Here is a 26,497-nt window from a genome sequence, read left to right as displayed (position 1 = left end):
CAGTAGTGAAGAGATGTGAAATATAGCAGCTCTATTTTGTTTTATGTGAACAATTTTTGGCATTGCTTTATGAGGTGCAATTTTAATTATTTTTTCATGCTTGACTGTCCTTAGGCTGTGGCACTCACAAAAAGGGAAAATACTGCAAGAGTAGACAAAATTGATTAATTTATCAGTTAAGACACAAATTGCTTAACATCTGAAGTCCATTACAAATAGCTAAACCTGATAATAGTGTTCTGGGATGAAGTCCACCACGACAAACATCAGAGTAGTTGATGGCTGCAGTTGCAGTGACTTGAAATAGGGTTATTGCAATAGATTCTGACAGCTGGATTAATTCTAATCCCAGCTTGGAAACCATCTTGCTTTATTAGTAAGCCAGTGGCTTGAAATGAATGAGAAAGTATTGAGAGCAGCCATGAGGAGAAGGACTTGTGGATGGTGGTGGACCAGAAGCTTAACATGAGCCATCAATGTGTGCTTGCAGCCCAGAAAGCCAAATGTGTCCTGGGCTGCATCAAAAGAAGCAGAGAGAGCTGGTCAAAGGAGGTGATTCTCTCCTTCTCTGCTCTTGTAAGAGCCCCCCTGGAGTACTGTGTCCAATTCTGGAGTTCCCAGCATAAGAAGGACATAGAGCTCCTTGAATGTGTCCAGAGAAGAACCAAAAAATGATCCAAGGGCTGGAGCACCTTACCTTGGAAGAAAGGCTGAGGAAATTGGGGTTGTTGAGCCTGGAGAAGAGGAGGCTCTGAGGTGACCCTTTAGTGGTTTTCCAAGAAAGGCAAGAAAGTGGTCTACAAGAAAGCTAGGGTAGGACCTTTTACATGGCTGTGTAGTGAGAGGACAACAGATAGTGGTTTAAAACTTGAAAAAGGCTGATTTAGATTAGATATTAGGAGGAAATTCTTTACTCACCACTCTGAGGGTGGTGAGATGCTGGCACAGGTTGCCCAGGAAGCGGTGGCTGTCCCCTTCCTGGAGGTGTTCAGGGCCAGACTGATGCAGCCTTGAGCAACCTGGTCTAGTGGGAGGTGTTCCTGCCCATTACAGAGGGGTTGGAATTAGATGATTTTTAAGGTCTCTTCCAACCTAAGCCATTCTATGATTCTATGGAAACAGCAGGGAGTAGGTGATGAGGAAAACAGGGTGAAAGTCTGGCTGTGTGGCTTCTCAGCTGGTCATATTCAGCTCCACTGAAGCACAGACCATGGCATGCAGGGGAATTTGCTCCTAGGTCCCAAGCCAATGGGAGGAATGTAGAATTTAAGTGATAATTCACTCCAGTTCTACATAGGATTTTCACTAATTCATATGAAGTGGGAAGCAGCAGATCCTCTTCTGGGAATACAAGTGTAGATCAGACTAGACTTGGCCAAGTAGCTTTGGACCAAGGCAACACAAAGACAGCATATTGGTGTGTCCAAAGAGATTTTACTAGTGCAGCTTCATGTTCCAGTTCAGTGAAAATGTAATTACTTTTTTTTTTTTTTTTTTTCTGGTGCTAGGACTTTTAAAGATTCTAAGCACATCCAGAGATACACTTTTATGTTGTGAAGAACCAATTTTTATTTTGTGAACCATTTGTTTACAGTAATATGCCAAAAGTTGATTATAGAAATGAATAAACATTGCAACATTTATGAATCCTTATATGTCTGTTATTTTTTGCCATAATATATTTACATTATCTTTTAATTTTTATACAACTTCAGTGAACACTACTGTAGAGCGTCTTGAAGAATCCAAACCAAGCCTGCCTGTGATGCATGGTAAGTTTTTTGGTAGACCCAGATCCAATACTTTGAAATCTTACCCTCAAATGTGTTGCTTGTAAAATCATAGCTATAAGAGTATTTTTACTGAAAGAGTGTAATTCGAATTGCTTTGCTCTGTTGTCAGCATTGAAAATCCCATGAAGTGATTGTAAAGATGCATTATTGAAAAGAATAAAAACCAAAGTAATTTGAGAAAATTTATAGTATTGGAGCACTTAAAGGTAAAAGAAACAAATTGAGGAAATAAAATTACGTTTTATTCTTACATGTTTATTCTAGAAAATACATTTATTTTCTGATATAGCCATATGCTAGCATATATAATCATATAATGGCATTTGTATAGATAAAAATGTAAAGATTTTTTTTAAAAGCTTTTGAAATTGTATTTTTTGTGTGGCTTCAAATGTAAAGGCGGAAAAATACAGAAGACATAATCACAATAGGCAGTAATCCTATCTAGGTATTTCTTCCAGTGTATATTTGCAGTTAGATCATTATTTAGTTATTTTAACTTGTGGCATTGTGATGTAGTTTTAAAGTGGGGAGCAGTGGTAAACGTCCATTTATGTTGTTTGATACCTTGTGAAAGTAGTTTTCACTTTTTTCTCATTGTGCAAAACCAACATTCTGTGATCAATTAATCTTTACTTTTATTTCAAGTAGGAAAGTAATAGGAAAAACGAACTGTAAACACGTAAAATATTTAGATATTAAAAACATTTTATAAATTATTTGAGCTAAAATAAATGAAATAAATAATGTTATTAAGTAATTATTTATTATTATTATTTCTCTTAGTTTTAAAACCGATCAAGGGGAGAGGAAATGGATTTTGTCTAGGGTAAATTTTGGCAATATGCCTGAAAAGGCATATTGGGAGAAGTAGTATACAGCTTACATATTGTTGGACAAACTGAGAAAAGGAGATTTTTATTAAATTATAAAATTATTTAAATAACACAGAGATTTCTTATTAACCTATGCAAGCTAGGAGTTAATTTCTAGAAACTTTTTAATTGAAACCATCTGGATGAAATGTGTGGAGAAAAGTAATAATGTATTAAACATAGATTACTAATAATGATATTTTAAATGATCCAAGTATTTTCCATTCAAACCCACTTCACTGCACCAACACAGAAGTCTGGTTCTCACTGAGAGATCTCACAAAAAGTAGCTTAGCTATTGCCCTGAATTTAAGAAATGAGTTTTATGAAGAATATTGCTGCTGAGGGCTTACACGCCAAGTTCATCAAGCATTGCTTTCTTAGTACATTTATTTTCATTGGGACTGAGGAGAAAAAGGGTTCTGTGAACATTAGTATTGTCTGTGCTCTGACAATTGATACCAGCTCATTGAGATCTTTCCTGATTTCTTTCTGCTTCAAATATGAAGTTTCTGACACCTTATATGAAACTTCTCAAGATAGGAAAGGCTGCTCTTGCTATTGATATACATACATCAATATGTATATTGTAAACACTCAAAGAAGGTGTTTCCTTCAGATTCCTTTGCTGATGATAATTTTATTTATTTCTGCAGGTCTCTCTCTGTCTGTCCCCTTTCTTCCCTTCTGGATTTTTTTTTTTAAACTTACCATACCTAATTTATGGATTAGTGCCTTTCCCAGCATTTTCACGGCTCCTCAAGGGACTGACTTACATTAAGACATCATGGCTGCATCTCGTGCCATCATGAAAATGGTAGCTTCTGATCACAAATTTATTTAGCACAGAGCATCTTTGAAATCACAAGAGCTGTAGTTTTCCTACATATGGAATATTTCTTCTTCTTTCTTTTTTTTTCTGTTTGAAAGAATATTAATTGTAGATTAATTCTGGCACTCTTTTGTGAACTTAAATATACTTTTCAAAGTCTCCTGGAAGCTTTTGCATCCTAAGATCTTAAATCTGCACCCAAAATACAAATGAGGTATCCTAGGTGTAAAATAGTGGAATAACTATGTTATCCTAGTGCCTTTGTGTCCATGTTCCTGGTGTCTTGGGAGAGCTTGAATGCCATCCTGACCGACCATTCTTCTCTCCGTTTCTGAGCTAGCTGTAGGGTTTTGTGCTGATACAACTTCAGCCTTATTTCCAAAGTTTATTAAGTATCAAAAAATAACAGTGATTTAATTGTGATTTTTAAAAATCAGACTTTGGATCCCATACTACTCTTGAAATGTCGATTCTTGTTCAGGTTTTAATACTTGTTAGGGCAATAATAGTAGGTGGAATTGAAGATGGAAGCTGAAAAGTAAAGATATTAATTAGGTTGTTCATGAAAACCTATGACTCAGTCCTCAAATGTGCTATGGACTAAGGCTCAGCTATTGTTAGGGACATAACTGAAGCATCTGTGGAAAATTTAGTCAAAGGAGTCTTTCTAGACAGTTAACAGAGAATAGGGGCACCTTCAGAGTTTGGTTCAGCTGAACTAAGATCTGAATTGCTCTTTGAAGTTGCCTGTGTCTCTTCGTTGACTGTAGAAGGAGTCTGAGATGACTAGGCTCCTAACTTAGAGGCCTCAGGTAAGTGTCAAAAATTTATCATATTTAAGAATATTGTTTTAAAAGTAATATTTATGCTGCTTATGTGCAGTATATGGCTTCCTGTTGTTAGGAGAAAACCAGATGAAGTGCATTGATTCAAAGATGACAGTCAAAATCACAGGTATCAACATTAAGACTGGCAGCTCTTTGGATGTGAAATTTGAGTATAAATTAAAGGAATAGATAATGGCTAGCCATGGCTTACTTTCCTTGCATCCTTAACAAGTATTATGTTTCATCCATGGTTTTAATATTGCAAGTGCAAAGTGCTTACTATTATATACCATCCCCTGTTATAGGGGATGCTCTACTATATTGTAAAACTTCTGTTCAGGCTAAAAGTACTTTAGCATTTCATATTTCAGATTAGATAGACATGATTTCTCCTTTAGATATTGGCCAGAAGACCTCTTTTCCAACAGTACTGTCAGAATATTGTAGTAGCAGATGAGAACAGCCATATAATCTATGGTATACCTGAATTCTTCATTACTGTCAGGTGCATTTTCCTAATCCATCTGCATGGAAATTGTCTTCAAATACTATTTTAAATTTATATTTAATGATTTAACAAAGTATGCCAGGAACATGTTTTCTCAATAGTGTAATTATACACTGAAGAAATTAAGGAAACCTGCACTTTTGAATACATATCATCTATCCACACGTGTTAGCTGGCAGAAAAGTCACTCTGGAAGATGTGGGGTGACAGACAGATAATTGTAGAGGTCATCTTAAGGTGATTAGCATTACTGATGGGTAGTATTAATGTGGGGCTGGGTTCCAGCCAGTGAGATAGGAATACAACCAACCTTCAGTCAGACTGGTGTTGGTGTTTAAGCCTGAGGCTGATGAGAATGGTTTTTCTGGGTGTAAAGGTGGGATTAGGTTTTGGAGAGAGGCTGGGTGATGACATACAGTCTAAAACTTGTCTAAAGCTTGGCCACTGGGCTAGGTATAGAATTTAGCAATAATACTGTTGGGTTTAGGGTCAGGTGTGGGACTGTTGGGGAGGATTGAATGAATTAGGTTTAAGGTGGTTCATGCCAGCAGCAGAAGTTGGTTTATGGCAGGGTCTGCAAAGGGCTGGTATCAACCAGAGACATTTGGTTATTGCTGAGCCAAGGTTTTACAGGGATCACTGAGCTTGTGTTAGGTTTAGGCTTAGGCAGGCATTGACTGGTGAATGGGAGTTGGGGTTTAGTGAAGGAGGATCAGTTAAGCAATGTAGCAGCACAGGGCCTGACTGAAGAGGCTTAAGTGTGAAGCTGAAATTTGTCTGTATTTCATAGCCAAGAAAGGGGTGGAGATGAGAGCCAGGGTTCAAGTTGTGTTAATGAACAAAGTGTAATTGAGGTTGCATCTGAACTGCAAGGCTGATGCAATCTCCAGTTCTCTGGTAGTCCAAAGCAAGTGATTTGCTGGAGCCCAACACACATCCCGCCTTGCTTCAGCTTCCTGGGACACAATTCCAGTAAAACAAAGACACAGTTTGGATGTTCATTTGAAATGAGGAACATAAGTTATGAGGACCAATCAATTTATATGTAGGTGTAAGTCTAAAAGGGGCTTCCCTCTTGGGGAAATCTGTCTGTTCATGAGCCTATGTAGGCTCAACACTGAGGCTACAGTGGAGTCAAGGGGTGAGATTCTATATGTATTATATGTATAATATTGAAAATGTTGATGTAGAGTATTGTCTGTGCAGGTCATCTGTACTAGATTTAGGCTGATAGCTGAGAGGAAGGTAACTGGCTAAGTTAGAATTAAGTAAGGTAGTTAAGTAAGTTAGAATTTTGTGGTGATTACTTGTTGAAGTCTAACACTGGATTGTGGCTTGGTGAGATTCTGAGTGAAAAGGTCTGATCAACTGAAGAAGGTTGCAATAATTCAGAGTAGTCAGGATTTCAGTCTGCATCAGCAGGATTGTTTTAGATACGAAGTTAGTGAAGGGTGTTTTGTGCAGATTTGAGGTTTAGCTGTCTGGTAAGCCTTAAATGATTCCTAAAAACAGATTTGCTAATATTGAGATGCTGCTGATGTCAAGGATGTGCTGAGAGGTCTGATCAGACAGCACATCTCTGGTAAACATAAGGAGAGAGCTCCTTAGGGAAGTGATCTCCACACCTGTCTATAAACTAGAGGAGTGGTGAACCAAGCTTCTTTTGCTTACATTGAATTCCAACATGTTTTTTGATAAGTATCTCTTAGAGTAAGTGTACGCAAAAAAAAAAAAAAAAAAAAAAAAAAAAATTAAGAAAAAGGCCATCTTACACTGGAGGAGGTGTATTTCCAAATGTTGCACTTGCCCATGTCTTAGCATTCAATCTCTGTCCTCATGCAGTAAACAGCAATATTACACATAGCAAGTAAAACATTTTGGGTATGGCCTTGCAGCTGTTCCTTTACTGATCTTAACTTCTTCTGTTTCTAGTATACTGAGGAAGAGAAGCATGTATCTTTGTGCCAGATCAACAGACTATTTTCAGGTCTGAGTTCTGGGGACTGAATTTTTCCTGTTAAATTAAATCACTTGATGATGGGCTGTGCAGAGATGAGTCAGCTCTTTTGAGCAGATTGCATTTGAGTAAAGTACAGGTAAAACAAGTATAGATTAAATCCAATTACACAGCAACTGGCTTACTGTCCAGTAAGTCCAGCCGAGAAACTTGGAGGCCTCAGTGACTGAGCAGCTGAATTAAGTCAACCCAGAATATCTCATCTGTGCTTCAGGCTCTGTCCTCTGAAACAGGCTCACTGCAGGCTTTTGGGAATGATCCCAAACTGTGCTGGAACCAATACTGTTTTGGAGCATGTTAGTTGGTGCAGGGCAGCAACGTGCCAGGAGCAGTAGTGTGGAAGATCGTGTTCCAGCGCCCAGGAATCCTCTGGCCACTGCTGAGTTTTACAGCCTTGGAGACTGGAAGACCAGATGTCTCTCTGTCAATCAGTTTTGCTTTTAAGCAGTTCCTTGTAATATATTGGTATTTGTGTCTTGTTAGCATCTTGGGATGGTGTCAGCACCATTTTTTTAGAACTTCTTATTTAAGTGCATACTGTATGGGAGCGAATCTTCAGGCTGGTAACCTGGTAGGTAGTAGGCTGAGTATAATCACAAATATGGAAAGCATGAAGAGCTGCTACCATACCCAAGCATTTACAACACTGTATGTTGTAAGTTCTTTTCTCCTATACTGCCAGTAGTTGGATGCTGAAAATACAATTTGCACATCTCTGCTTTTATCATAAACCCTAGAAGAAGCTAAAATTTTACTTTTCCTTGAAATAAATTTATTTACGGAAGGTGTATCTTAACATTTAAAGAACTTGAATTTTTATTAGTTTACATATAAGGATTTTCATGAATCTCATGTCTGAAGTCTCTGAGATTGTAAACAAAATGTACTTCAGTTTCATTTATATGAAGCAAATTATACATTACAGCCTATAGAATGATAATTTAGGAAGCTGCTTTCCACTGAGGATATTTCACAGTGTCTTTAAAGCACAAGATAATATTGAATCTCACTACATTGGAGTGATGGAAGGTTTTTCAAATTGGTACTGTGAGAAATTATCAAACATATGTAATATGTCTGTATCTTGCACATATAGACTCAGTACTTAATAGCTCTCTGAAATGGTACGTTAACATTTTTTCCATGTATTTTTTAGGATTTCTGTGTCCATTTCACTTCTTTGTAAACTTGTGGTATCAAATTGCAGATAAACAATATTTTAAAGTAAATTTAAAAATTGAAGTGCTACTTATGAGAAATGAATGACAGTATTCATTTGCTTAAATCTAGGTGGGCTTGTCATTGTAGACCCCACCAAACACCCCACCTGACCTCTGGGTGCCACTCCAGAAGGATGTGGGGTTTTTAAAAGCTGTGTGACAAATCAGCTAGCCCTGTCCTTATGGCTTAAAACTGATGTGTCTGAGATGACACTAAAAATCCATGTTTGGGCAACTGAGTCACTTCTGAAGTGACTACTATTAGGGTCTTCTCTACAAAAACGTGCTATGAAGGCAGAACTTAGAACAGTGAAGAGTCATGTAGCATTGGATTTTTTATTATTAAGCAGGTTGTCAGCAATCAGGAAAATTGACATCAGTGTGTTTTTTTGCCTAACTTTCCCCCTCTGTACCTTGACCTTCTTGTGTCCTGTCTGGTGTTCCTGTTCTTCGTCGCTATTAGAGCAGGCACCCTTGGTGCATATGCTGGAGCCCATAGAGGAGCTTTCAGAAGAGGAAAAAGGTAATGGTTGATTCAGCACAAAATATAGTGGCATGTCTTTCCTGAAAGTAAAAATGTAAACATAACTTGATACCTACAGTATTTGTCATTGTATTTGAGTATGCTTATGTGATTTGGGTGGGAGCATTCCTTGTTTGTGTCAGTCTCCTGTTTGCTATTGGTGCTTGTAAATATTGTGATTTCCCCATGGCAGTTCAACATTTTTATGAAAATCTGGGTAACTCCTTAAAGCAGGTTATATTTCATATGTCTGAAGGCCCTAGAACTAAACAGAACAAAAAAATTTTGGTGGGGAGCACCTCCTTAAGAGGAAATTCTTGGTGTTGACGCTATTGCAATGTATGCTCACTTCAACACTGTGTAAGAAGATAAAGAGCTCAGATAAAAGAAGGAAGTTGGTGGAGAAGTTTGAAGCTGCATGGTTTCATAGATGCACCAAAGATACTTTTTCAAGTAGTCTGAGTTACTTCTACCTCTAAGCAGCCACAGCTCCAGTGACAGTTCTGCAATTCTGAATGAAATTATATTGCCCAGTGCTGGCAGCTCTTCTTCTGCTTTATCTGAGGAAAACTTGGAGAAGGCCACATTTACTGTGACAGAAGAGAAAGCATTGGTTCATCTGCATGGTATTCTTCTGAAGAAGGCCAACAGCACTTTAAATGAAATGCCACATAGTTGAATAGGATAATAATCTGTACCATGTGCAAAAATGAAAACCAGTCTTGAACATTATAGCCACTGAGCTTAAATTTGGGAGGAATGATGCTGTTATGGAGGCAAAATTGTTGTTTAAATACATCTGCATGTAAGTGAGAGGTTTCCCCAGGGAAAATCCAGTGACACCAAACAATCTGAAATAAAGACTGCTCACATTTTTGCCGTTCTTTCTGCTGTTTCTCTTGCTTGCCATCTTCTCTCTTGATGGATTGACTGTCTTTGATTTTTTTGCTGTGTCTAAAGGCATGGCCTGCAGTACAGAGGAGAGAAAGAAAGAATGCAGTCTGAAACGATAGACCAAGATTCTTTTGTTTCTGTAACAGCCATTTGTAAGGGAGAGTGTGAAAATTCTTGACTTCACAGATTATTTCATAGGATTATGGAGGAGCTGAGAAAACAGATCAGACTTAAGGTCCCTTTTCTCCAAAGATGTCAAATCTAGGGGGTTTTATTTGTTTGTTTTTTTAATAAAAATAATAATAATAGTAAAATGGTTCCTTAAATAGTTGGCTCTAGCAAAGAGGATTTGGCTTGAGTTAATTAGCAAGAATTAATATTGTTATAAGTTAGGATAATACTGGATAGTCTTGTTACCCTTATTAGTATGTAGTAATTATGAATTTTAAAATGCTTTTAGATGGATCTGCTTTATTATAAGGATTAACATCTGAAAGGGACAGGATTTTCAGAAGTCTCCTAGGAGTCTTCCACTTTAAAATGTTCCAGTTCTGGCTTTGTGGGAGGATTTCATACTACATAATGTACCTTTTCCTCACAGGAGGTAGTCTGATAACCCTAGCATCTGTGAGTAGGTTGCTTCTTTTAGGACTCTGCTCTACAGCCAAATTACTTTTAATCCCACTTCTGTCAGGGATTGAGTTGTCCACATAGTTCCCAAAGCCAGATAAGATTTCAGTCAGATTCTGTCCTCTACAACGCAGATCTGTTAGTATGCTATCTGGACATTTTTTCAGTTTTTATTACCTTGATGTCCTTTACATCAAGCCATCAAGCCATTTCCTCAAAACTATCTAAATATCATATGTGTATCTTAAGGCTTTTTTGGGTCCTGCTTATTTTTCCCTTAAAGAAAAAGTTAAATGAAACTGCTTTTTGAGCAATCATTGTTAAAAAGAGAAAGATGGCACTTGTTTTGTTTTGTTTTGTGTTCTAAAGAAAACATTTAAAAATCACAATATGGAACTACTCCCTCATTTATACCCTGTGTGGAGGCTTGCAAATGACTGCTGCCCTATAGGGCCTACTAGAAAGAGACAAACTCCTGCCCAAGATTTACCTTTTATTTGAGGGGCGAAGTTGTGAGTGTGATTTACATCATGTTTTCCTGGGATGTTGTGTACAGAATCACAGAATCATAAAGGTTGGAAAGGGCCTCCGAGATCATCAAGTCCAACCCTTGACCCACTCCCACTGTGGTTACCAGACCATGGCACTGAGTGCCACATCCACTCTCTCCTTAAAAACCTCCAGGGATGGAGAATCCACCCCCTCCCTGGGCAGCCCATTCCAATGCCTGATCACCCTCTCTGTGAAGAATATTTTCCTAATATCCAACCTAAACTTCCCCTGGCAGAGCTTAAGTCCCTGCCCTCTTGTCTTACTGGGAGTTGCTTGGGAGAAGAGACTGACCCCCCCCTGGCTACCCCCTCCTTTCAGGGAGTTGTAGAGAGTGATGAGGTCTCCCCTGAGCCTCCTCTTCTCCAGGCTGAACACCCCCAGCTCCCTCAGCCCTTCCTCACAGGACTTGTGCTGGATCCCTTCACAGCCTCCTTGCTCTTCTCTGGACCTGCTCCAGCACCTCAATCTCCTTCCTGAACTGAGGGAATCTCTGTACCTCTCTATGTATTCTTTGCCAGCTTTGCTGATCACTGCCAGGCAGAAGCATCTACCATGGTCCCACTGATTATGGCTTCCCTTGGTCTGAGTGGCATTCAGTAAAACTCTGTCTTGCCAGAGTCACTTGATAGGGAGATTCCAAATGGGAAGCTTTTGCTTCTTTACTCCTCTGTATGACCCTGTAGCACTTTGGCCTAACTTAAATGTCATCAGTCTTCAGCTTAGGTGGAAGAATATGTCTCGATGATTCTTTCTTTCTTGCATAAGAGCTCATGTCATTACTGACACTTAAAGCAAGGGAAAGAGATAGAAAATTCTTTGTCTGCTTTTAAGTATGTATAATGTCATGCATAGAAGAAAACACTGAACGTTGTCCTTGAAAGAGTTTTGAAGATAATATTATCCAGCATGTGAATTTGTGAAATGGTCTGCCTCAGACTGAAGTTCTGTCTTAACAAGACTTTTGAAAGTATTAGAACTTTCTAAAGATTTTATTTCAGTATGTGCTTTTTGTCAGAGAATATTGCATTGTTTGAAGCTGTTTTTGAGAACAAGTTTGTCATATTCCTGATGGAGTTCAGCTTTGATTTGCAATACCCCTTGCAGGGGACTCAATCATCAGAAGGTAGTCTTGATTTTTCAGTCATTTCCAAGTACAGTTCTAAAAGTAAAGATCTCTTGTTAAATATTCAGTCACAGGGAAAAATAAATAATTATGATGGTGAGTACCAAGCGCTGAGGTACGGATTCCAAGTGAGCTGACTTTTATAAGCTAGCACAAGATTTTTTAAAAAATGCAACTCCTTGTAGACAAAAAGTCTGTGTCTTTAGTGCACATGTCTATGGTGTTTCTAAAAAATGCATGCTTTGGTGCAGTTTTTAATTGTCTCATGTACTGTGGATTTTTCAGTTGTCTCTTGAATGCATTATTCTATTCTTATTTCAGAAACTGAGAAAGGTGATCTTAAAACAGGTAGAAGTAACAACTATTTAATAAATGCTTTGAAGACTTGGCCTTCTTTAGTTAAAGAATTACGAGCTGTTTTGGAGCAAGCCCTGGAGGAGAAGTTGGAATCCTTGGGAATTAAAGCAGTAAGATTATTTAGAGTTATTTAAAGTAGCTGAAATCTTTGTCCCAGATTGTAGCTATTCTCTTTCACTCCTGTACAACAATCCTTAACCTATAAAATCCAAAGCTAAATTTCCTTGTTATACATTAGTGTAATTCATTAACCTGAGGGTACGTCCAAATTAGGGCTGGGGAGGATATGGCAGCACCCCCGCGAGCACTGTTACCACCTTTTGTGATTTTCATACAAGCTTTGTGACACTTGAAGTTAAAAGGAGTGCATATAATTGTAGGCTATAAATTCCAGAAATAATAGCCCCTCTGTTTACAATACAATTTGTTTCCTTAGGGTGTTCGTGGCATCCCAAATGATCGCTTAAATAAAATTCTGCGTGCTATTGAAGCTGCTCGAGAATGCAAACAGAAGCAAGAGCCTGACATTCAGAGGATTCGAGAGCATCTTGAACGCCAGATTAGCTTTAGGGTTGAAGAGAAATCATCGTCCTTTAATAGACATGTTTCCTGTCCTCAGCTTCCTTCAGAAGGTTAAAAAAAAACTTTCTTTTTTTTTTTTCCCCTTACATTTTAAAACCGGTACAGAATGTTTTATTTGGGAACATGTCTGTCTAGCTGATTTACTAACTTTTCACATAAATATTCTGTATAGTTTGGGCCAACTAGACAGTTTTCTGTAAAGGGTTCTTGACATTGTGTTTTATTTTACCTCCTATATTGGCAAGATACATGGTAACTCTAAACTGTTATGAAGAAAAAAAAAATCAATTTTTTTTTTTTTCCTTTACTATAATCTGCAGGAGGGACATTTTTAATTTTGCAAGTGAAATATAAAAGATACCAAATATTGTTTCTCATGATGAGATACACAACTTCTTTTGTAGATAAGCAGAAGTTCAGTCAGTTGGGAAGTTCCTCATCCAGCACCCCACAAAAACCCGTGAAGAGATCTTCCACAGCTGTGCGCCCAGCTGAACAAAGAACAGCCCTGCCTGAGAACACCTCTACTCCAAAGTAAGAGATGCTGTTCTCATACTACTCATGCCTCAGGTAACAATCCTATAGATTTGGGGTTTTATGGCTGATATGAAAGATTCCTCTTAATATTGTAAGGACTGAGCAAAGAATTCACATTGCTTCTCTGTGAAATTTGTGCTCGCTTAGTTAACTGTCAGTCTTGAAATATCTTGTCTTGTTTCTAGATCCAAGAAGCCTTTTGGAAATGAAGTTTCCAGAAAGACATCTAGTATCACGTAGGTTTTGTTCCCTTGTATTTTTGAAGAAAATATATTTGATGACTGAATATACACGTGCTTGCCACGTAAAAATTATAACTATTTATAATTATATATTATAACTATTTATTACAAGTATTTTAAAACTATGAACACTTTCTGGACTGCATAATTAATGTTTTGTTTTAACATATTACTCCATTTGAGGCTGTTGCTATAATCCCAGCATGTTCTCCTTTCAGCAGATGAATTTCTGTTGTGAACCAGAGAGGGACATTCAATAGAATCAGATACTATTACTTCCTTTAATTTTGTTCTCAGATGCTTTTCTGAGCCAGCTAAAAGCATTTAAAGACTTTGATGTTCTTGTTTTTTTCAGTTTATTGATATTTTCTTACTGTGACCAAAATTAAATATGATATTCCAGATTCCAGTCACATCAGATGCATTACTTTGTTGTTTCATGCACTGAAAATTTCCTAAATTATTTTCGTTTAACAGAGTATCGAAACAGACTTTCTGTGATGCAGAACTGATCCTGAACTTTGCTCTCCCTGCTGATCCATGAAAGCCTGTCTTTGCTTGCCTGGCAAGACTTGTTATATATTAGTCTGTTGTTTTGTAAAGATAATTGCACAGATGGAAATATTCATGTCTATATAACAGATCATTTTGTGATAACTTTCTGAGTTTATTTAGCAATATGAATTCTTTTAAATAGCTTTATGGATAGTTAGAATTTATGGTAGCTTCTGGGTTTTTTTTAATGTAAGAAACTGCATGTATTATTTGGAAGGAAAATACAAAGAGGTTTAAATATGTGTGTAGCAGTGCAGTCACTGAAACCAAGTAAATCCTTGGCTTGTGTGTGTTTTTGCTTAGAACTCCACCATTCAGTTCAGAGGAAGAAGTAAACGAAGATGATATTAAGCAGGCTTACAAATCACCAGAATTACTGCAAAAGCAGTCAAAAGCATCAAACGACAAAGTCAGTGCTTTTCAGAAGGTTCCTGGCAAAAGCAATATGGATGGGTCAGAGGAGAGCGAAGTTGAAGAAACTGGAACACCTGCCAAAACTTCAAAAGGTGTTTTCACAACTTTTGTAAATTCATGTTATAACAGCTGCCCCTGATTTTGCATTTCTTCATCATATTTCTGTGTTAGAAAACATGTTGCAGGCAGAGGAGTCTCCAGTCTGTGTATGTTTGTGTGCACTTTATGGTTTTGCTAATGTGTTTATATTAATATAGTACTTAGAGGTGTCAGTTCAGAATAGATGCACGTGATCCCTTCCAACCCAAACCTGTGGTCATGCTGTTTTATATAAATGCAGAAAAAGAGACCATCTCTGTCTCAAAGACTTTTTTATTATTATTTTTTTTAATTTGTGGAAGATTTCTAGAGGGTATATAATCGAGCTCCTTATGGTGAATGGAAACTGTCAATGTATGTTTTTTATGAACTTTAGGAACAGTTATTCAAAAACTGACAGAACAAGTTGGAAAGAGCCTTTCTAACCGTGGGAATAAGAACAAACCAGCTGGAGGGATTAATGTTGCGCAGGCGTTTGTTAAGAAAGAAGAGGTGCAAGAACTGAAGGTATCACTTTTAAAAGCCATTATTTCATTAAGTAATTGAACCAGATATGTATCTAGTACTTTTTTTTTTTTTTTTTTTTTTTTTTTTCACCCTGAAACCATCATGATGCAGGGAAGAGCTTAGCTCTCCAAGATAGTTCTGGAATGACAGCTAAGTACTCCTTTTGGGTATGTCTGCAATAGTACGTAGCTCACTCACCAGATCTTTTCTGTGGCAAGTAACCTCTTCATCCACACTGCTTATTTGCTTTTGCCATGACTTTTTTGGATCACTACAGCTTACCCTGAAGTTTGGGCACAGTTAGTGTGATTTTCATACTTTCTAGCAGCATAGAGAGAACCCTTCTTTAATTGTTTTCCTATAGTCTTGTTTTGGCGGAGGAAAAGATTAATTTCCTTATCTAGCATTTTAAAATGTTTTTTTTTTTTTCCTAGAGGTTTATCTGATATGGGACTTTAAAATACATTTTAAGGAGGGGATGAATTCCATTTCTGAATATGGTCTTTGTTTTGCTGCATCTATTTGCAATCATATTCTGTTTTCAAAGCACAGATACATCACTGATGTCTTTCCATTGAGCATGGCATGTATTTACAATCAGAATAGTAATACAACTTATTTTTTACCCTTCAGGCTATCATAAGGTCCCACTTTTCCCCTCAGTTTAGAGTTTTATAATTGATAAGTCATTTCAATGCAAACTGTTCTTTACCTGAACAGTTTTTTAAGAAAAACAGAAGTTTATCTAAGTCAGAAGTTGACAGAAGATATTGCTGTTTATATCACTTTTAGTAATTGTTATTAGATTCAAGTAGACAGTCAGATACTAGTTCTAGCATTCAATAAAATTTTTTTTCACTGAATAATCAAACGATAATTACTGACAATCTTGTTATCCATGATAAAGCTAATACCTCAGGACTTCCTTAATTTTAGTTAAATCTGAAATTTTTCATGCCCCCCAGAAGGAATGACACTTCTATTGTAGTTTCTAGAAAGGAGCAATTGTCTTAATTAACTTAAACTGTAATGGGAATCACATTTACCTTCTGTGCTTTTAATTGCCACTGGTGACACCTGACTTGTCCATTGACTGTGTCTGAGCTGCATATAACACCAGACTCAAATTTTTCAACTCAGATGTGACTGTTACAGTGTAATTTTCTGTCTAAATATTGCTTTCAAATTCTCTGCAAAGTCAAGACTGTAAAATGTTCACAGTGAAATTTAGGGGATGTTAAATTTTGCAAAGATCCGTGGATGGTTGGCCAGTGTGTTAAGGAATTTGAGCTCCAAGAGCAAAAAGCTGTAGCAAAAGAGGTCAGTGTTCTAAAGATGCCTTAGTTTTCACTGGTAGTTCTCAGAATGTATAATACCACAAAACTTTTATAAAGCATCCCATTGTCATATGTTTTGTAAAGGTTATGGTTCACAGAAATAACTTCAGAAACATTTTCAGGAAAATTAGTTTTGTGCTTACCTGAGTTCACCTGCACGAGACATTGTGTGGATTATGGTATTTCTTTGGAGTAAGCCTTTGGAATTAAGAAAACTGCTTAGCAGTGTAAACTGCTGTGTATTTACATTTGCTTAAAACTGAATTCTATTTGAAGTTGACATTTTTCTGTGTAATTTGTGCTTGAAAAATCACTTAGGATTTAGTGAATGTCTGAGGAAACTCTTCCTCCAGCATTTCTCAATATATCTGACTCTGACTTTCCCATTACCACACCCTCCAAATACAGATAATTTGAAACAGCAAAATGTTGAATCCTGGTATGTTAATAATACAGGACACTAAGCAGGTCTGTCAGTTTCTGAAAAACAGTTTGCAGTGTTAACATTGAATTATGTTGCAAGATAGGGCATTACTGCAGCCTCTTCCCTTCTTTCGAGACACAGGACACGTTCATATTTGTTGGTTTTTTCTCTAGTACCTTACATGGTTTCCTAATAACAGCTGAATCTTCTGTGCAAGAGAAGTGCCTTTATATCTTAATGTTATATTGAAAGACTCCTGTGAAACAAGGTTTTAGTTTGGGGAGAAACCATCTTTTGCTTTCCACGGCTCAGTTCCAATGAACCCCATCTGATTGACCTCTAGGGAAATGCTCTACATCTTTTTCCAAAAGCTGAATGAAGTTCTCAGGCAGATGAGATAAGAAAGACCATGGATTCACTCCCTTCAGGTTCATCTCTTTGATTTGACTCTCATTTGGGGATTTCATTATGCAAATCCACCACTTAACTAAAAATATACTCACACATGCTGACAATGAATCTTAAGAGGAACACATATTTTACCTTTGAGCACCATGTGGCTGTTTTTAATTTTCATCATTCAACGTTCTCTTTCAATGAGTTTTAAGTTGAAAAGATCCTTACTGCAATAGTAATTTTTTTTCTGCTGTGAAAACTTGCACAATAACATGTCATGTCTTTATTTTCATGTATTATACATTCTAATATTTAAGGGACTTTCCATCTCGACTCTTCTTTTTACATTAAACAAGTATTACCTGAAAACACAAGTTTCTGCCAGCTACAAAACTGGCAGAACTTTTAATTTTAACATAAAAAAAAAAAAAAACAAACCAAAACCAAACAACACAGCAAGAACACACTTTTAGCCTTAAAACTATAATAGTGAAATAATACAATGTAGATAATTGAATTATGTGGATTTTAATACTGTGGTGATAGATGCCTAAGGGTCATGTGGCAGTGCATTTTTCTTTAGCAGTTTCACATTGTGTTCATAGAAGATCTCAGCACAGCTTTAATATACAGAGACAAAAATGCATGTTTATTCTTCTCTCTTATTAGCTCACAGAAGCTGATGAAGATGATTGGGATATATCATCAGTAGAAGACTTTTTATTAATGAAAGATGATAAGGGCCAGAAGGCAGCAACAGTTCAGAAAAACGAGTCAAATGCTGCATCTGTGGTACAAGCATGGGGTCTTCAAAAGACAAGTGTACAAAAGGAGGAAGGTAACATATTCATAGTTCTACATTATAAGTCTTAAGTGCCTGACACACCTGGAGAAGGACTGAAGTATACTGTATTGTACATTGTAATTCAATATATGATAGTTTATGAAGAAACAACAAGTAAGAAATGAAACAGTGTGTTGATTTTATGTCCTGTAAATACATTTATGGTACATGCTTATATGTAAACAACACACACACATGAAGACACTGAGATGTCAAGAAATTTGAGATTTTAGAACGTACAGTAGATCAGGCTTCAACCTTGTCTTAAAAACTAATCACCTGGGATTATTTTTTTTAATCATTTCCCAAGTTAAGAGAGGAGAGAGATTTTCTTACTTTGTCTTGAGAACAACGATCAAATTTCAGGTTTTTAGAAGATATTTAAATGACCCATTAGGCTAAGATAAATACTTGAACTACTGGTTCAAAGGAACATCCTCAAGCCTACTCAGAACTTTTATAGTAGTTTCTAGCCCTAATGTTTCCATATATTTAAAGGTTACATCTGTGGGAATTATATAAAGATATTTCAAGTTATTTTTAAAGAGAAAAATTACACTGCTTGTACTGTGCAATTGAATTCTGTGACAGAAACAGCCTTCACATTATCAACACTTTAAATTTCCTCACCAGCTTAAATTCTGGACTTCCTGAAGTCCACAGGTGTTTGCTGACGTAGCATGTGATTTTATCCCACAGGTAAATAAAAATTTAAAATGGACCCCAAATTATTAATAATAATTGTTAATTTATGTATTTATTTTGTTATTTTAACAGGTCCTCATGAAACTGATAAGACCAGCACGTTAAAAAGCAGCTTAGTCACTGTAACAGACTGGAGTGATTCTTCAGATATATGATTGTTGCATTCCTGATGGGAGAATTTAGGGTCCTGAAAAAGTTATTGAAAACTTCAAGTGTTTCATACCCATTTCTCATGCTGGTCATGTAATACCAAGGAGTACTGTTTACACAGACTTGTCTTTCCGTCCTGAATTTGAAGTAAGAATATTTATATTCAAATTACTGGCCATGTCTGTTTGGAAATCGAGAGTAAACACTTCTTTCTTCTGACCTCAATGGTAAAAGTCTCTTTGATTTCACTGAGGTGAAAATTTTGCCTCTAATGTTTACATTAAAGATTGAAACTGGTCTTGCAAGAAAGCCTGTTAACCAATGAACAGAATTTACTCCAGAGTATTACTTTATAAAGTTTTCAAATGCACATTTTTTTTTGTATTTTATCATAAACTTTATATAAAATTGTGAGCATTTTAAATAAGATATTTCCATGTATTAAAATATTACATTTCTAACATGGTTTACAATAAACACCAAATGAAAAGAAAAAAAGGTTTCAGCTACAAATCTAGTTGTTATTTTTAAATGCCTCCTGTTTTGAGAAGTTTTGGGGGTTTTTTATTAGAGTCAAATCTCTCAGTTAACAAAAAAATCCATATTACAAATATTCCCCCATCACATTTCTACGGACAGGTAATAAAAACAAAGCACTAGCAGTTTTCTGAACATTTTTGAACTGTTGTAGCTAATTCAGGATTGTCTAAAATAGTGCTGTTAAGTATTGCCTGTTTTTATATGGCCCCCACTTTGGGGAGCATCATAAGCAGAGGAGGCCAGCTGGTGTTGCCTGGGATTTTTCCATCCCTTTTTTAACCCAGTGGCTTGGAGCCATTCTGGAGACAAAGGCCTCCCACACCCTGCCTGGAGGGAGGGAAGGAAAACAACCTCCTGCAGGTGACTTGTCACCAGGAGGGGTAAGTGCTGAGTTGGGCAGCAGTCCAGCAGCACAAAGCAAATGCAGAATGTAGGAACCAGCTCCTGGCCCACCACAAAACTCCCCACAGGCTCCAGCTTCCCTCAGACTTTTCTCCCCATGCCATGCACAGGGAGGCACTCACCATCCCACACACATCCTTCTCCTCATGCATACATCCTTCTAGGGCTGTGCAAGACCCTCTCCAGGCACTGCTTTTGTAACAACTGGCCCTGGATTCTTCTTAATACCTACGGAGGCTGCACTCCTTCTGCTTCCCCAAATCCCACACGAATTAATCATTTCACCCCTTCTTATTCCTATGACACTAAATTGGCCAAGCTGCACGTCCATCCACCCTGGCACTGTGGTGAGGAGGTCAGAACCCCTGGGGTTCAGCCTGGAGAAGGGAGGGCTCTGAGAAGGCCTTATAGTGGCCTTCCAGTAACTGAAGGGGCCTACAGGGCCTCGAGTCCTGTGTCCAGTTCTGGGCCCCTCAGTTCAGGAAGGATATCAAGGTCCTGGAGCAGGTCCAAAGGAGGGCAACCAGGCTGGTGAAGGGACTCGAGCACAGATCCTATGAGGAGAAGCTGACGGAGCTGGGGCTGTTCAGCCTGGAGAAGAGGAGGCTCAGGGGAGACCTCATCACTCTCTACAACTCCCTGAAAGGAGGGGGTAGCCAGGGGGGGGTTGGTCTCTTTTCCCAGGCAACTCTCAGCAAGACAAGAGGGCACGGTCTCAAGTTGTGCCAGGGGAGGTTTAGGTTGGACATTAGAAAGAATTTCTTTACGGAGAGGGTGATCAAGCATTGGAATGGGCTGCCCTGGGAAGTAGTGGATTCTCCATCCCTGGAGATATTTAAAAAGAGCCTGGATGTGGCACTCAGTGCCATGGTCTGGTAACTGCAGCGGTAGTGGATCAAGGGTTGGACTTGATGATCTCTGAGGTCCCTTCCAACCCAGATGATTCTATGATTCTATGATACAGGAGAGCTGGGGAGGGACCTTATGCAAGGACTTGGAGTGATAGGATGAGGGGCAATGGTTTTAAGCAAGAAGGTAGATTTGGGTTAGATGTTAGGAACAAATTCTTTAATGAGAGGGCAGTAAGACCTTGGAACAGGTTGCCCAGGGAAGTTGTGGATGCCCCATCCCTGCAATCATTCTAGGGCCCACCACAAAACCCCACAGGCTGCAGCCTCCCTCAGACTTTTCTCCCCATGCCATGCACGGGGGGGCACTCACCATCCCACACACATCCTTCTCCTCATGAATACATCCTTCTTGGGCTGTGCAAGACCCTCTCCAGGCACTGCTTTTGTAACAACTGGCCCTGGATTCTTAATACCTACCGAGGCTGCACTCCTCCTGCTTGCCCAAATCCCACATGAATTAATCATTTCACCCCTTCTTTTTCCTATGGCACTAAATTGGCCAAGCTGCACGTCCATCCACCCTGGCACTGTGGTGAGGAGGTCAGAACCCCTGGAGTCCCACTGACTGTGCTGCAGTTAGAATGTGCTCTGCAATTCCAACCTGATTTTCCATAGCACCCTGCAGAGACTGTGCCTTTTTTGCCCAGTACCAAACCTATTTTGGAAATGGTTGCAGAGGCCCCAGACCAGCTGGATGGAGCTTTCAGCAACCTGGTCTAGTGGGAGGTGTCCCTGCCCATGGGAGGGGGGTTAGAACTAGATGATCTTTAAGGTCCTTTCCAACCCAAATCATTCTATGATTCTGTGACACACTGAATGTGTGTGTGATGCCATACCCATATACAATTGACATACTGAGTTGGTAAATACCCTCTTTCTTTATTTTGTTTTTTTTCAAGAAAGCAACATCAGCTCATGATTTCCAGGTATAAACTTCACAATACCAACATCAATCTTAAAATATTACATAATAAAATTTACATCAATATGTAAAAAGCTGCAAGTTAGTGTTTTAAAAAGTCATTGTCTTACTGGTAATTACATTGAGGTTGGGGGGAGGGGAGGGAAATCACTCTGCACGAAACGTACAAACTCATTTTTAAAGGTTTGAATCTTCCAACAGTACAGTTAAACATAAGCATTCTTGTCAAAGTGCTTTGGTGGGGTTTTGTCTGGGACAGTGTTGTGGACCTTTGTCCTAGAAGACATCACAGATGTGGCTCCATTATATGCATACCCCCTCCTGGAAAGAAAAGAGAATCAGCCATTTACAGCTCACCCCACAGACAGGTAACATCTTTGTATCCAAGCATTACAGCTATATAAAACCAGAAGAAATGTATAGCAATCTACCTATACATTTCAGAGGGGGGAGAGGGGACACACACACACACACACACACACACACACTTTCCTTGCTTCTGGTCTCATTCTGGTTTGATATTTCACTTTGATATAATCTCACATCCCTCATTCAAGTAAATTAGGGCCCAATCCTGACACATTTAGCAGATCCTAGGTCACCAATTATTCTCTCCATCTGGGCCTCTTCATCACTGCTCTGCTGCTGCTGAAGGTCCCACTGCCACCACCACCACCACTGCCCTTCACTCTCACTTTTGATCTGATGATTAGTGATCAAGCAAACCTGTCTATTCACATCTGTAAGGTGACCTGACCACTTTTTCAACATCAGTGAATGCATTTTTTCTCCAGATGTAGTAAATTTATCAAGTATATATAACCCAAGGATTTGTTGTGAGTCAGTAGCTTTTCTTAATTACATTAACGATGGACAGAGTATTATCCTTAAATCCCATTATTTCCTTTCATCCACACAATCTTTTTCTGAACCTCACTATGAAGGGTTTTGGAAAAGTAATCAAGCCACATAAGTACAGCAGGTACAAATGCTCTAGTACTGATTTCTTTCAATAGGTGCAATTTCTGGTTTACCTTGGAGAATTACTGTTTTCAACTACTGAGAAGCAGAATATAATGCCACCAATTATGCAGAGTGAAGCTCCAGCCCATCCAATGAACAAAGCTGCTCCTAATTCATACCTACAGGAAGTTAACAAATGAGTTTAACAAAAAAAGAGCATGAACTTAACAGTTTTTCAGAATAAAAGAACTAAATTTACTATTTTCCTGAATTGCTTCCCATTGACATACACGTTGTACATCACAAAACCCACAGCTCTGTCTCTGAGGTCACTTGGGCAACACTTACCCCCCACACAGCCAGCTGGGGTGCCTGGCTTTTCCACATCTCCTCCCAGTCTGTTTGCCTGTGGGCTTACCTGATTCTCTGACCCATGCACAGCTCTTCTTCCCTTGGACCATTTCAGGTCGAAGCTGGACTGAGGCTTTCACTGAGCCAGCAACTAAATCTGCTGCCTACATCTCAATCTTCCCTCTGGCTCTCAGGACCTCTCTCCTTCCCTTTCCACACTCCAGCCTGCTTAAAACATGGGGGTTCTATATGTAACACACATGTGCATTATGCATACACACACACAGACACACAGAGGTGTGTCTGATACGTGCATCAGCAGCTACATGCATCCATCTGCAGATGCACATGTGTGCACCCTTGCATTCATGCATGTGCTGACAACTTTCTGCTTCTCTAGTCCCTGAGGTTGGATTCAGGCTGGAAGGTGCTGCTCCCCTCCCAGCCCTTGGGCACAGCTCCAGGTCACCAGAATCAGTCCCCTCTGATGCCCCGGGGCAACCACCATTGGTTTGCAGCCAGAAACTTCTCAGTTTGACTCCAAGAGGAGATGGTGGTGCTTTGGGAGGGTTATCACATAAGGAAAAGTCCAAGTTTCTAAAGCAACAGTGATAAAGGAAGGAAAAGAAAGGCACGGGGAAGAGATTCTTTTCCTCCCCCTGCTCAAGGTCTGGACCTTTGAGATCAGCAGCAAGCTATGGATGCCACTTGTCCACTCCATTCCCCAGCTCTTTGCCTGAGGTGCCACTCTTTAAAAAACCCTTGAGATGACCTGCCTTCAATCCCAGGCCCAACCATCTCCTGAGTCTCCTATTCCTCCCTACAAGGACAGAGGGTGTGTGTACCTCCTGCTCCTTCCCTGCTCCAGTTCCTCCTTAAGGAAAAATCCCTCAGTCTCCTCCTGACTTTTAGGTTCCTGCATCCAGGCCCTTGTCCCTCCATCCAGCCACAGCTACTGCTCAGATGGCTGCAGTGTTCAAGCCTTTGTTAGGGAGCTTTATTTATTGTACATTCTGCAGAGGCAGCTGAATGAAAGCCTTTGCTTGACAACCTGCCTGTGCAACTGGTGCTTCCACACTGAGGCATCTTTATTTAACATTAGCTTCAAGGCCAGGTTGGATGGGGCCTCGAGCAACCTGGTCTAGCAGGAGGTGTCCCTGCCCATGCAGAGGGGTTGGAAATACATGATCTTTAAGGTGCCTTCCAACCCAAACCATTCTCTGATTCTATGAAATAAATAGCTGAAAAAAAATGTGTAAGCTCTTCTACAAAACTCATCTTTAAAATGACGATGCTGTGGAATCAATCAAAAATTTACAGTGAGCCCTGACACCCAGAAAATGATAAAGCAGCTTCTGTGGTAGATGGCACGGGGGCAAACGCTAACTAGAGAAAAAAAATTCACTTTTCCCTGAGTTCTTGAGACTCCACCCAGAGGTAAAGCACAGACCTTAGGGGGACATAAAAAAGTCCTACAGAGATGAAAAGCCACCTTTAGGACATCCGTGCAAGATGCCATGGACACCCAAGTCCAAGTAATTTATGACTCAGGGACTTAGTGCCAAAATGAGATGGAGCCACTAGAGCTCAGATGTCAGGCACTTCATGAGGGCTTGGACCTTCATGACCCTGGCTAGTGTAACTTCCAGTCTTATTTTTCATTTTCTGTCCACTCCATCTTAAGCAGATTTTTTATTTATCTTAACTTGCTGAAAAAAGATCAGATCCCCACAGACATTCTCCATATCCAGAGTGGGACCTAGGCACCCAAACCCCAAATTAAACTGCTGGAAACCATAGCACAGCTGCCTTTCACCCTAAGAAACTCTTGCATTCAGCATGAAATCTGCTAAATGTGTAAAGCTTTAATTCTACCCCACACTTCCAACCATGTGCTATGGTTTTCACATGACTTGAGAAGATTTCTGCTTGTTCCAGGAGTGGGGGTTCTCTGATTAGAGGCAGATCTCTACATCCGAGCTCATCCCCTGGGATCCTTTTATATCAACACACAAGAAATACACACAAAAGTACAATGCCCAATCATGCAGGCTGAATCACACCTTCCAGGACTTTCTTTAACAAGCTGTAAAAGGCAGATCAAAGTGACCACCTCAGCCCCTGGTTCCCCCCATCCCTCCAAGTACTGCCAGAGCTCACCTAAGGTACATGGACCTTGGTCAGGCCTCCCACAAAAGTCAGTACAGACCACTGAGGTGCTGCAGAACACAGCTGGACCAAGACTTAGGGAGAATGTTGCTGTAACAACTTAATTGCCAAGACCATTTGGCTAGAAAGTGGGAAACACAAGTTCATTCCCACATTTCCATTTAACAGCATTAAATGGTTGGCCAAGGGATGAGGTGAGTGAGAGAAGGGGACCCATTGCCATCTCCCTTCCTGAAGCTCTTCGATTGTACAGAAAAGAAATCAAGATTATAGTTGGTATAGCTGGGTAGAAAAGGGTTACCTGAGTGTTGCCTGCTAGTTGGGAAAGATGATATCAGGCCCCACCTTTGTTCTAGGGATTACTTGGACATTTCTAACAACATTTGTAACTGTAACATGCAGAAAGAGTTTGCATATAGGAACCTTTCTGGGGTGGCTGCCACACCACCAGGTTAATGAGTTGCAGAGCTGGCCTATTGGGCTTTTCTCCTCAACTCCAAACAGATAAAAGACTTTTTGATTTACACTGGTGCTTAGGAGGAAAACTTCCCATTTTCAATTGCATAACAACCTGTGTAGGGCTGTGGAGGGATTTTAACCAACCCATTCTACACCTGCTGTTTTTATCTTCTCCCTCTTTATCATTCATATCTTTGTGGGAAATGCACTCCTCTCTTCTTATAGTTCTTAGTGGAATTGGTTGAACCAAAGCAGGCCCTCTTCAAAGTCTGTGGCTGTGGATCCACTGTCTCCAATCAGTGAAATCAACCTGATAAGAGATTGCTGGCAGCTCAGGGGGGAGCGGGGCATTGACAAAGATTCTGAGAGGGTGGTGACCACTGAGGACTATGAGAACTCAGCTGCAGAGAAGTGAAAGACACCTTCAACTGCATGGATCAAGCAGGCTGAAAGCAGATTTTTTTTTTTTTTTTGTGGCAACCCAGTGAGGCAGAATTGAGTGAAAGAATGACAGTACAATATCAATACAGAAGAAAAATATTTGAGTTGTTACATCCAATCAGACCATGAAGTGAACTTCCAAGCAAACCAGTGGAAGCTTCATTAGCCAGCTGGATGTTACCATATGTAAAGGACAAACCTACCTGCCTACTGAATCAGCCCAGCTACCCAAGGGAAATATATACTTCAAAAGTTTAATTCTTACAATTCTTGGAAAATGAAAATTATACTCAAATGTAACACTGGGACAGTGAAAAGACAGTTTGTGTGAACTGTGCATGATCAGTTCAGAGACAAGAAGGTTGAAGAGAAACCTCATAAAAAAAGAATGGGGAA

General features: G+C 39.1%; 2 protein-coding genes across 6 annotated transcripts in view; one reads left to right on the top strand and one right to left on the bottom strand.

Annotated features, from left to right (window-relative positions):
• Window positions 1-19,441, top strand: part of DZIP1 (DAZ interacting zinc finger protein 1) — a 37,545-nt gene extending 18,104 nt beyond the window's left edge. Inside the window, exons 11-20 of one of the 3 annotated variants that reach the window (XM_071741957.1) lie at window positions 1,716-1,772; window positions 8,536-8,595; window positions 12,116-12,261; window positions 12,588-12,783; window positions 13,138-13,267; window positions 13,456-13,506; window positions 14,371-14,573; window positions 14,957-15,087; window positions 17,914-18,082; window positions 18,866-19,441. In XM_071741957.1, coding sequence (XP_071598058.1) covers window positions 1,716-1,772; window positions 8,536-8,595; window positions 12,116-12,261; window positions 12,588-12,783; window positions 13,138-13,267; window positions 13,456-13,506; window positions 14,371-14,573; window positions 14,957-15,087; window positions 17,914-18,082; window positions 18,866-18,948 — 1,226 coding nt within the window. In that variant the 3' untranslated portion in view covers window positions 18,949-19,441. The remainder of the gene's footprint in view (window positions 1-1,715; window positions 1,773-8,535; window positions 8,596-12,115; window positions 12,262-12,587; window positions 12,784-13,137; window positions 13,268-13,455; window positions 13,507-14,370; window positions 14,574-14,956; window positions 15,088-17,913; window positions 18,083-18,865) is intronic. The other 2 variants (XM_071741977.1, XM_071741968.1) reach the window with 2 other exon arrangements.
• Window positions 19,442-21,655: 2,214 nt separating this feature from the next.
• CLDN10 (claudin 10) overlaps window positions 21,656-26,497 on the bottom strand; it is a 61,739-nt gene continuing 56,897 nt past the window's right edge. For all 3 annotated transcript variants that reach the window (XM_071741943.1, XM_071741926.1, XM_071741936.1), the window contains 2 exons: window positions 22,753-22,860; window positions 21,656-22,039 (listed from right to left, as the gene is read on the bottom strand). In XM_071741943.1, the coding sequence (XP_071598044.1) occupies window positions 21,925-22,039; window positions 22,753-22,860 (223 nt within the window). In that variant the 3' untranslated portion in view covers window positions 21,656-21,924. The remainder of the gene's footprint in view (window positions 22,040-22,752; window positions 22,861-26,497) is intronic.

This window comes from Heliangelus exortis, chromosome 1 (genome assembly GCF_036169615.1).
Source record: "Heliangelus exortis chromosome 1, bHelExo1.hap1, whole genome shotgun sequence".
Taxonomy (NCBI): Eukaryota; Metazoa; Chordata; class Aves; order Apodiformes; family Trochilidae; genus Heliangelus; species Heliangelus exortis.
This window is presented reverse-complemented; position numbering and strand designations above follow the sequence as displayed.